We start from the raw sequence: 12,263 nt of genomic DNA, 5'->3' as shown, positions 1-12,263 counted from the left end.
CTTACTGGTTGTGTAAGTGATCGGGGTTTAGCTGGAAACAATGAAGTGTTCGGCCAAAACCCAGAGACTGAAGATGAAGCATAAAGCAAAGCTTGGGGCTATATTTAGCTCTGGCGAGGCTGTGAAGGGACAGACCTCAAGTGTTGGAATCGCCGCATTATTAATCAGTTTAGCACATTTCAGATTTCAGATGCTGCATTCTTAACTCCAATAAGAAAACGGAACATCTATATTTAAACTTGCCGTAATGAGGCAAAGAGAAGAAATTCGCCGACGAGTTTTCCATTCGACTGAGACGAATCAGGAAAATCAGCTGATGACCAGAATCAGCTGAGTTTTGCCTCAAAAAGAAAACAAAAATCAAGAGAAAGATGTAAAGAAGCTTACTAAATTAAACTGTATAATCGAGACATCTCTCCGGTCCATCCAGGCTGTCGGACGGTGAGAGAGAGCAAGACTTTCAGCAGGTAACAGCAAGGCTCAACGTACTAACGCAAAGTTGCCTTTTTATTCTCTTTCACGAAACATGCTGGATTTGGAAATATTCTCAATGGAAACTGATATGTCAATAATCGAAGCAACAGTTGCGATCAAAAATATCCATAACCCTGGCAGGTTTACATGGTTCCTACATGTATTTATTTTATTTTTCAAAATCGCATTCTTTCCCAGACACAAATGACTCAACTTTTTTCCTTGAGGTTTTAGAACTTTCTCAACATTGAGTACAAAATTTTTACTTTTAATTGCTTGAATAGTAACCAGGTCTAAATTTCTTTTAGTTCCACAAATCATGAAACAAAATGCTGAACAGCGAAGCTGTTTGCCCTAAACCAGAATGTCAGACTTTGGTTTAGAGCAAAAACTTTTGGACTTATAAGGACTGTTAAGCAAGAACTATATTATCTTACAAAAATACGCAGATTATATAAAGAATAGCTACGTAAACTACATTTGTCAAAAACAGAAAAAACCAGCAGTTTTGTACAATCAGACACTGAATAAAAAAAGCCTCCAAAGTACTGATCAGTATCATATTAAAACCAAGTTTTGAGGTGGCAGTTAGACGTTACTGTTTCATATCTAAGTCAGTGGAAAAAGGAACTAAAGAGATAAAGAGCTGGTGGAAAAACTCAGCCTTACCTGTCTTTGTGCTGAGGTGGCCAACTGTATCTGGCAGAACTTCACTGCTTGGTCCAGAGCTACATCTTCATCGACCTGGGGCAAACAGGCAGAGTTGGGGCATTAGCACGGAGCAGCAGGATCGCGTTGTGCATCAGAACCAGGAGGATTTCAACAAAGCTTCTGATAATTAGAAAAGAGAAACAAAAATCCGGGACTGTGGGAGTCTGCGGCCTCAGCTATGGCTCAATACTGCAGACCCAACAGCTGTGCGAACCGACTGCGGCCATGTTCCCTGCAATAGGCTGTTTGCAAAGGTTCTGAGCCCCCCGAGCATTTTCTCTTTTGTTTTTTTCAAACCACTTCATTAGTTGTTTAAACCGAGTCAAGTTTGAGCATGCAGCAGCTTCTCGATTTCACGTCTGCCTCTTTTCAGGCTCGCTGCTAAAACCACACACCGCCAGCGTAGGCTCCATGTTCCGCTTCTGTTAAAATCTTATATCAGCTGGACGGTTCTCAAAAAAAAGAGGAATCCATCTTCCTTCCAGGGGAAGGAGGCATTCGGGGGAGTTTGCCTCACGTAACAAGAGCCAGATAGCAAAATGTTCTGGCAGCAATAAAGCCATTAAGTGGCTCATTTCAAATTATTCCCCCAATCACAGTTATAATATTTATCAAGGGAGAAACGAGTTCCACGCCAGACGGTCAATGTTTGAAATTCTTTTAATTGCAGTAGTGAAGGGAAATTTTTTAAAATCACAGGCATTAAGGGGACTTATGGAGAGAGTGAACCTCTGATGAGAAAGAGTCAGACTAAGGGGAGTTTGGAGAAGCAGCGTGGCTCCTGATGGATGAAGAGCCGGCACAATGTCGTCAAGAGACGGAGTCTGATTACGCCCAGGAGCATCCAGCCCCAGATCTTTACGAGGCAGAGCTGCGTGCACGGATGACGTCTAGCTAAACCTCTATTGGCAAAAAGTGAGTCGCTGACATTTGTCACCTGTCGAGCCGAGACAGTTTGATGGCAGGAAGCGCTGCCTTGTCTGAAACACGTGACACCGTGGGGTTTTTCTTTTTTTATATCGTCACCTTAGGAGTGACTCAAAACAAAATAGTAGCACCAATGTGTAGAATAATAAAAAAAGGAATTAAAGGCAGCAGAATACAACGAAGGCGCTTTTAGGAGACATGATTTTGTTTGTTGAAGGAAATGTTATAGTTGCAGTCTGTTATAGAGTGCATGTGTAACAGAAAACGTCTGGTTTCAACTGGACTTAATTATAGACGAATCGTCTAGATTTGACAGAAACATGACTTACCCGTAACAGTGTTTTAGAACTCCATTTTTTTTATTTTTTCAATAAATAAGAAATAATTAATTTTCTTATTTACAGTCTTTCTGCTTTGAGATTGTAGCAAACAGAAAAACCGCAGACGACTAGTGGTCTGTTCAGAAAATGGAGGAGAATTATTTACATCTCACCAGCAGCATCTTATTGAACTTTTGAAACTGGTGGTGGACATTCCCACCACACCATGTCTTTATCTTATCAAAGTTTATAATGATGCACAAAAAACAAATATTTTACAAGCAGAGATTTTGCATTTATGGCACAATTAGTGAATAATTACTGCAGTCTTCATGACATGCATGTTGCTTACACTGTTGTTGTGATGACTTAATATTTGTAGCTCTAGCTAAAACATCGCTTTACCTTGATATCAGAAACCCGCCCATGTCTGGCACAGATGTGACCTAGTTATTTATGCATAAAAATGCCATTTCATGATATGAATACATAAACAGCTACGCTTAGACTCAGTTTCCTGCTGAAGGAGTAAGAGCAGAGTGATAGAAATCACAAAGGCTGAATTTAGGTTATAGAGAGTAAAAAAAAACCACACGTGGCTCTTTGTAGCAGTCCCTGAAAACGCAGATCGGGGAAAGTCCCTCTTCTTTTGTCACTAATTCTGTTAGTAGAGGGGTTTCCCGACAAACTGAAGTCGAGTAAAGAGGGTTCATGTTCAGAACGAATGACTTCACACAAACAAGAAAATAACAGAGGAGAGTATGTTCATGCATGCACAGAAGACATTTTTGAGAGGTTTACCTGTTTTATGAGCATGTACGTCTCGGACATGATCTTCTCAATGCGCCCCAGGTCATAGGTCATGATTTTCTGCCCTTGCTGCCAAACTCTGTAGGCATCGAGCAGCAGGGTTTTTCCGGACTCCACATCCTCTATGAGTTTCCTTTTCCTGTTTGGCTTTCGTAGTAAGGCCTGATCGGTCGCACCTGCAGCCGACGTGACTTTTGGTGCGGCTGCCAGCGTCAGCGGCGGCTGCTGTCTCGAGCTGATGCTCAGCTCCTCCAGGGACAGCTCTGGCGGCGCCCGGCTGGTTTCAGTCGCTTTCTGCTGGGCTTCTGAGCCGCTCAGGGAGGCCTCGGTCTCTGCTTGGTTGCCCTGAGAGTCTGTGGTGGCAGAGGGCTTCCTCCAGAGGGAGGTTTCCATCTCCATCGGCTCGTCTGGCCCTGCTTTACTCCCGTTGTTCCCGGCGGTCTCCGGCTTCCCAGGAAAGCCCTCTTGAGTTATATTCCCTTTATCTGCTGCTGCTGCTGCTGCTGGCGGCGCGGTCAGCTGAGCCTGCGTGGCTTCCCTGGGTCCAGTGTCAGAGACGCAGGCTCCCTCTGTAAGACCAGGCTTCTTAGGCAGCACATGTTTGCCGTCGTCGGAGCCGGGCCTGCTGGATGCGTCCGTTGTGGTCATCTCCCCCATGGAGGCCGCGGGCGCTTTGTGCAGCTGCTCAGACACCTGAAAGAAAGCAGAAGCTGTCAAAACACGAAGTAGGAGCGCGCCGGACGTCTGCGACCACAAAGCCGTGGCTGTTGGTGCGTTTTGCAACTCGTTCCTTCCTTCTTACCCCCGTGAGACTGCTCAGGTTGTCCTCCAGGACTTTTACAGTTAGGAAAAATGCACTCTTGGCCAAAACCTGGCGATCGACATCCCGTAAATATTTCCTTCGTGGGAAAACGAGAAGAGACGTCGTGAAGCCAAAAGACGAAACATCACATGAAACTGGTGTGATTGCACAAGTGGCGTCCTTACTTTCCCTGGTCGGGGTTTTTGTGTAGCATGAAAGAGACTTTTAGCAGAGTGTTGTGATCCTTGAGCTGAGAGAGCACCTCCAACAAGAGGACGACAGAGCGGTTCATATGAGATGCAAAACTTCCTGGGCGATCAATCTCATCCACCGGAATACGCCAGATGCCCTGAGGAGGGAGAAAGGGGAGACACAAAGCATAGCAGGATGTCAGGTTTTACCGTTTCATCATCATCATTATTGCTGCAAGCATTTCCATTTAAAATTTCTTACTATGGATGCCCTGATCTAATCCCAGGTATGGGCTCATTGCCCTGAATAAGGAGGATTTTTTTTTTTTTAAATAATCAGCAGGACAGGCAAGACCTATGTCATGTGACCTGGTCTTTACGCTTTGCTCAGATCACATGGTTCAGGAGTACCAACATCTTTAAGACAACTGAAACAGCAGTCAATTCATTTCATGACTTTGCCATCTGATATTTTGTAAGAAAACAAAGAAATAAACTTACGAAGCAAGGAGAAAAAAACATTTCTTCTGAAATCCCACCTGCAGTTTAAAAAGCCTAATTATCAACAAGAGATATCAAAAAAAGAAAGGATACATGCTAATATTAGCATAGTATTCCAGACTACTGCAACATTATGGTCTTCTGAAGGCGGAAAAACGACTCTGCTAAAACAACCGATGTACACGTTAACGCCTGTAAAATTTAAAGCTTAAGTTCTAATAATATTGCTTTTATTTAGTTTATTTCCCAGTAAAAATGGTCACAGTGCTATAATCTTTGGTGTATTTGCAAATTTGCAGCAAAGACTTTTTACAAATAGGAAGATTAATGTTCATATACTTCATGAGTAATATTTGATTGTCTGGAATACAATCAAACATTGAATTATGGAGCAGGTACACGTCTGATCCCACCATCATGTAGCCTATTGTGTATGAAAATAAAGGTAAATATCCAAAGTTTTGTACACTTAAATCTGCTCCAGTGTAATGGGAAACGCTGTTACTGACGGCGGTATATATCGTGGAATAAATTCAAGCAAAATCTCAGATTTTATTAAACACATTAGGAGGGAGAAGGTATGAGTTGGTTTCTAAGATAGCAATTTCCAACTTTTGCAAATACTGCCATCTATGAACCTCAACTAGGCATGCGACTTTCACAGACAAATTAGCCCGACTTTGAGCAAGCAGAAGACGACGTAGTCACGAAGGGTCAACAGGTGAAAACATCATTGTCTTTATGGAAGACTGTACAATATTAGACAATCTTGTAATGGCAGCTATATCTTTAAGTATTGTGATAACAGTAACAGGTGTAATATACTTTCTTTCCTCTCTTTCTCAGACTGTTTCCATGACTCTGCAATCATTAGCATGTTGGCCAAAGCCATTTCTGCCTGACATGAGCGCCTGCCGTTGGACTTTGACTAATATGTAAAGTAAAAGTTCGTAACTCTTTGAATATAGTCAACAATACCTGCACTCCAAACAGGCTTTTGCAATATAAATATTGCATATACTGATGCGATGATGACACATTCATGATGCATTGCAATACCCAAACTAAAACTACTTCATTCAAAACACATTTGCTCTTGGACGGAGGATTTAAGATAATGTCCTCTCCCCTTTCTTGAATCTTAGCATCTTGGTTATCAATCAATGCATGCTGTGGGCGTCAAAGGCAGTGCAAGTCTATCCAACTGGCTAAATTATACTATTGGCAAGTAGCGTATTCAACAAACTGCATCTAAAATATGATAACAAACCAGATATCACTTAAAGCAATGAAAGTCTTTGGTGACTCAGGAAAAATTATCTTTTTATTAAAACTAGGAAAAGTTCAGGCTGACCTGCAGAAACTCTGATACCGTCAAGAAAACAAAGACTGACTGTGTTATCTACAATGTCATGGGGGAGAGCTTCAAAAATCACAATGTACACCATGTATTACCGGATAGTTTGTACTGTGATGTTTTACTGAAAACACAGTGTCTAGTATTTTACTCCGTGTTCCCCATTGCTAAACATCTGATTGATATCGGGGACAAAAAAAAAAAAAAAAAAAAAACCCCGATCGGGACATCCTCGTTCCTTATCGCCACGAATGTGAGCATTAATGATTATATCAAGCCAATGCTAATTATAAAATAAACCAGTTAAGTAAATACTTAAAAAAACAGTCATGTTTCTTAAACTGAGCCTGGTTTTGCATGCCCCCTCTTTGCCTTTAAGACAAATGGAGTTTCTGACACGTGGAAACAATTAGCAACTAGACAGAGAGAGAGAGAGAAAAAAAAAGTGGTGCTGAAAGGAGGGAGATCTAGTGGAAGTGAAGTTCACGCCATTCAAAGAAGCCCTAATGAGGAGACAGAAAGGCCTCCGGAGAGACACTGTGGACGATCTGGTCCCTGCACCAGGTGGAAAGAGGAATTGGGGGAAACTTTCTGTCTAGGTACACATGATAGGCAGCCTCATTAGTGTCCAGTTCTGTCCAACACTTGTAACAAACCAGCAGACGAGCTGCCAAGAACTGATGAGGGATTTTTTTCTTTTTTTGATGGAAGCGTCCTTTAGCAGAGAGCACATGTCCTCTCAGCAGGTAAACCCGAGGCGGGCCGAGGTCCTCTGAAGTTACTGACTCCAGTGCAGATGGTGCTCGGGCGGAGGAACGAGGTACAGTCAGAAAAAGCACGTGTCCCAGAGCTCAGGCCGCACACTCAGAGAAATGTGTGTGAAACAAAAAAAAAAAAAAGAAAAAGAGAGATGACAGTATCAGGATGGAGCTAAACAAATGAGATGGCGCCATCCGCTCCTGCTGGAGGCAAGAGGGAGCTGGGCGCCCCTAACAGACAACTCCAGATTGTCAGATGACATTTTCAAAGCCAGTGGAGAGGAACACAACAAAGACAAATCCTTGGGACGGACTCACAGCCTTCGAAGCAAGAAAGCGTCAGATTGGGTTATCTGAACAAAACACAGAAAGTATTCTGAGGGGAGAAAGTAACTAAACTTTTATTTTTCATTTGCGCTTTGAAACATTTAAAGTGAATTCTCAATGATAAGCTGTTGCTCTTTCTTAAAAAGCTATGTCATGATACGGTCTGAGCTGCTTTTATATTTGACAGATGTCTACAAAAACAGTCGTAAGGAGAATATGGGACTAATGCCTGCCTGATTAGAAGATTTGTTATTGTTACATGATGGAATCAAGCGGAGCTTTAGGAAGGGTTTTACCCTTTCAATGTACAGATTATGAAAAGCCTCTAACAAGAGAGGAACAAGCTCGGTGGGTGGTGGTGGGGGCTGGGGGAGCACGCACTTAAAAAGACATGTCTAATGCGGAAGAGTTGCTCTTCATCAGAGAACCATCCAATGACAACAAATCTCTTTAGGGAAAGCAGAGCCGTGGCTTTACCCAGATTATTCTGCAACCCACCAGCTAAAGCAGATTTGTAAGACTTGTACTGCAATAATTTTAAGCATCTCCCCCCTCACCCCCCCTTCACTTGTTTTCAGTCAGGGATGGGAAAAAAAAAAAAATCACGGCTGCTTGAAAAACGGTGACAGCTTTGGCACAGATATAACAACGCATCACGAATCCGTCAGTCTGGGATCAAGACGCAAAGCGAACAAGAGGAAACATTGTCAGAATCTTTTCAAGAAAGAAATCTGTTTTGTTTTTTTTAAAGACTATAAAGTCAAACATTTAAACGTGAACGTGCTGCGATGTTAGCCAACGAGAAAACATCAAATCGATTTTCAATTAGGGAATTGTCAATTTGTAAAAGCTGCACACTTTGGTGTGGAAGTTGTTACTGATGAATGAAGTCATTTTTCACTTTCACTGTCAGTAAGATGTAAGGAGGTAGTAAAAAAGAAAAGTATTTTCTGCAACATGTCGAGACACGCCGATTCCATGTTAATAGAGAGAGAGCAAGACTAAATGGATAGCAAGTAGGCTAATGCAGCTCAATTTTAGTCTTTCGATCTCTGTCTGCAAAGACTCATGTTGAATTTAGAAATCTGCTAATAAGAATCTACATCCGTACTAGAGCTGCATAAGATCATAAATCTCAATTGTTATTGCAATGACAGTGTGTGCAAACGAACCCAAGGAGATTTTTGGCAGGACATTATCCTTGAAGTTATCACAAGTTTACAGTTCATAGCAATAATACAGTTGGGCGGCTGAATGGAGTTCAGCTGCTCCTACTTGTGTAAAAAGTGCATTAATTATAATTAGCATCACCACTGCAATTTTATTAATATCATTCTGATATTATGTATCTTTACTCTAGTCAATAACCAGAGAGGCTGATGCTTTAGTAATGCAAACCACTCTGTCAGCGCTAACTGTGCTAACAGCTAAGATGCTAGAGATAGTTTATAAAGCAAATGATTTCTCACTCATGGGGTGTGATGCTGCCTCTGCTGTGAATTTGAATAAATTAATGATTATTTGTGGAAGAAATGGAATGAAAAAAAAAACAAACAAGACAGTTTTTAGATGTTCTTATAAATAAAACTATTTTGACTCCAATCTTTATCAGTTTACAAAAACTGAAAAATGAAAAACCGGCAGCAAAACTGACACTTTTATGTACCTGGCAAAATAATTCATCACAAATATTTCAACTAAATGCAACCATCACATATATTTTCTTCCTCAAAGACGAACAACATAAAAGTTAAACTTGGTCATTTACAAGCCTTAAAAAAAAAAAATCAAACATCTATAGCCACATCCAAAACCCAACTGACCCAAATCTACTTGTTCTGGTCGTGTTTAGAGACGCCACTGGTGACAGGAGAAGCCCAAAGACGAACAGAGAGAAAGTTGCACAAACTGTTCAGTACATTCGCCTTGGAGCAGAACAGTCACCTACATGGCAGCCAAACACTACAGCTCAGTCAGTCACGAGAATTTCACAAACGCTGTTTAGAGTTGCAACTTTAAAGCACAGCAAGATTCCTAGTTAAGTGTCCGGTTCCTCCAGATAGGAAAAAACACAAAACAAAACAACAACAAAAACCTGTTCTTCAGCAGCTCTGCATGCTTAGAAACAGGAATTATATTGCGCAAGTCACAAGAAAAAGCAACAAAGCAACTCACCATCACCAAAGAAAGCTACTCCACAGCGCTTGTGCTAGTACTCTTTTGGACAGTTTCCTGCTAGCACCAGCAGCCCTGGCAGCGCCTCCCCCCTGAGAAAAAAAAAAAAAAAAAAAAAAACCAAGAGGCTCACGCTCTAAGAGCAAGTGGCGGGTTGTGTTCGGGTGCTGGGGTGGCGGGAGCCGCTGAGGAGGAGGAGAAGAAGAAGAAGAAGAAGAGGGAAGCACAGCTGCACATGGCAGAAGAGGAATAGCAAAAAACAGAGAGAATGGCAGCTGCCTTGGCAAGACGAGAAACAGCAGCGGAGTCAGGGGCAATGAGCTCGGGATGCCGCTGACAGACGAGCTGACTCGATCCTCTCCTGGTTTCAAAACCTGCCATCTCAAAACAAAAACGCCCACGCACTTTAGCTGCGCTCTACCCTGACCCCAGCTTGCTGGAGTTCTCTCCTCCTCCCCCCCTCCATCTCGATTTCTTTCTCTCCCACTATATAGAGCAGAAGGGCCAATCACTGTGGGCCTTTGCCAGCCAATCGGAGCCTGGAGCCCTCCCATTAGTGTACACCCACATCATATGTGCACACACACGCAAACACACACCAACACACACCAACAGGGGAGTGAGAGAAAGAGAGGGTAATGAGGAGAAAGAATGAAACAGAGAGGAGAAGAGTGGAGGGGAAAAAAACAAACTAGGGGTGGGGTTGAGAGCGTGATCAACCTGTAGACTGAGCAACAGGAAAAGAACATGAACAGACCTAAAGAAAAATCTATTCTGAGCTGCTTAATCAGTATAACAAGAGGGGAAAAAAAACAAACATTACAATCAAAATGTTCTGAAAATTAAATCCTACATTTAGCGGCAGTAGCTGTGCAGGACAGCAGCCCTCACCTTTTCCTCTCAACTGTGTTCGTGCCTCTCCAGCTGGCCGGCAAACACACACACACACACACTCACGCCTACGCACACACGGGGTAAACACACCTTGTTTTTCCTGCTTCCTGTTGTATCAGTGAAAGAACAAGTCTCCACCAGCTAAACGGAGTAAAACGGCAGCAAAGGAATGCATGCCGGCAGCCAGGAAAAACCCTCTAACCTGCAAATCCAAATATCAACTTCCACAACATAGACTCACTGAACCATTACTCCTCCTCATAGAAAAAATCTAACCAAAACAATGTTCTCCTTAGCAAGGCTCCACCTACAGAACATTGCACAGCTGAACACACACAAATGTTTGAGTCACACGTCAAACCGCAGCGAGTAATGCAAGAGTAACTGCCCCCCCGGGGGCGTGGGTCCAGCTAATGTAACAAGACTCAGGGGGCCTTTCTAGACGCAGGTAAATTGTCTAGGAAGGCTTATTCTTATTCTGATCAAAAGAAAAAAGAAAAAAAACACGGACATCCATTTTCTCAGAGTGAACGCCGGTGGGAGGAAGAACACGTAAGAAAGCAAGATGCAAGTATGTGCGTGGTGTGCGGGAAGGAAGCACGACATAAAAGTGAAAGAGTACGGACGACTCCAATGTAGTCGTAAACGGCTTGAGAGTCACGCATCATATTCAGTAAGCCTCATCCCTTTCTGGGAATAACTATAATACAATAAGAGTCTCGGGATTAAAACATAATATCTTTGATGCTTTTTTTTTTTTTTTAAATCTCTGCAAATAAACTTAACACTACAAGTAAATAGAGTAACTGCAGGTTTTAGCAAGTCAAATTTAAGACTTTTAAAGAGCTTTGTAATGCCACCTTGAATGAAATTTAAGACATAAAAAAACTATAAAATACACATGGATGATTGGGAGATTTTGCTGTATTACAATCAAGGTTGGCAAAAACTGAAATTTTTGGGGTTTGTTTGTGGCTGTAGGCAGTGGAAAATTTCTAATTACTCATAACAGAAGCAAAGACAGCAGCTAGCAAAGATGTATTAGCAGCTGGTTAGCGTTAGCCTCAATCGGCTCAAGTCACAGAATGTAATCAAGATATCAAGATAACTTTTGCCTGTCGCAAAGTCCCGCCAGGAAAACAAACAAAAAAAAAAAAAAATATGAGGTTAAAAACTCCTGCCCCAACAAAATTTAATACCTTATCAATTTAACTTTACCTTCATTTGTGTGTGTGGGGGGAGGAATTTAAGGAATTTTCAGGTCTTAATTTCTCATACAAGAATTTAAGACTTTTAAGGATGTGGAAACCCTGTACACAGTCCTGTCAAAATGCCCCCATTTTCTTCTGTTAAGAAAATAAAAGAAAGTAATATTATTTCAAAACCTGTTGCACATTTTACGTGTCATTTCAATTCAACTCCAAAAACAAACATCTGATAAGGGTGAAAGACAAAAATAAATAAATAAAAACTGCTCATGTAAATGTACAGAAAAGAACAGTAACCAAAGGCTCCAGATATCACAATATTGATATTACCACACCTTTATATGAGGCAGCATTACTTCTTTTGGTCAAGCATAAATCACCCACATGTTTATTGGTTACATAAACCTGAGCTAATTCTAGAAATCCTTTATAAATAATGCAACACAGCCACGTTTGGCTCAATTTGTTACAGCAGTATGTAGGTTACTTTATGGAGGCCCCAGTAAATGTAACCCAGCCAAACCATGAGGCCAATGTGGGGCACCGTAACCTACATTTGGGGATGTAGAAGTAAAGCCACAGTGAGGCATTTTTAAGAGTAATCTATAGGCAGAGTAAATCCCGTGGAAATAAGAAATAAGATTGTTTTTGTTACCGTTCAAGAGTTTCTGATGTTCAAAAGTGACCCGTCAGTGGATTGAGGCGTCCTTCTCACTGTAACACCATGTCAGTATCGTAGCCCAAAGGGGACAAACAAACCACATCAAAGAGAGTCGATTGCATTTCTGCAGCCACAGTATTTTGAGTA

At 41.8% G+C, this 12,263-nt stretch overlaps 1 protein-coding gene across 4 annotated transcripts in view; it reads right to left on the bottom strand.

Annotated features, from left to right (window-relative positions):
• The window catches only part of cabin1 (calcineurin binding protein 1), a 45,074-nt gene that overhangs the window by 7,487 nt on the left and 25,324 nt on the right, over positions 1-12,263 (bottom strand). For all 4 annotated transcript variants that reach the window (XM_015028275.1, XM_015028281.1, XM_015028289.1 and 1 more), the window contains 4 exons: positions 4,230-4,393; positions 4,045-4,141; positions 3,234-3,935; positions 1,144-1,218 (listed from right to left, as the gene is read on the bottom strand). In XM_015028275.1, the coding sequence (XP_014883761.1) occupies positions 1,144-1,218; positions 3,234-3,935; positions 4,045-4,141; positions 4,230-4,393 (1,038 nt within the window). The remainder of the gene's footprint in view (positions 1-1,143; positions 1,219-3,233; positions 3,936-4,044; positions 4,142-4,229; positions 4,394-12,263) is intronic.

The sequence above is a fragment of the Poecilia latipinna genome, unplaced genomic scaffold (assembly GCF_001443285.1).
Source record: "Poecilia latipinna isolate Pla-1442-1.1 unplaced genomic scaffold, P_latipinna-1.0 Scaffold8, whole genome shotgun sequence".
Lineage (NCBI taxonomy): Eukaryota > Metazoa > Chordata > Actinopteri > Cyprinodontiformes > Poeciliidae > Poecilia > Poecilia latipinna.
The sequence above is the reverse complement of the archived record's forward strand: the minus strand, read 5'-3'. Positions and strand labels throughout refer to the sequence as shown.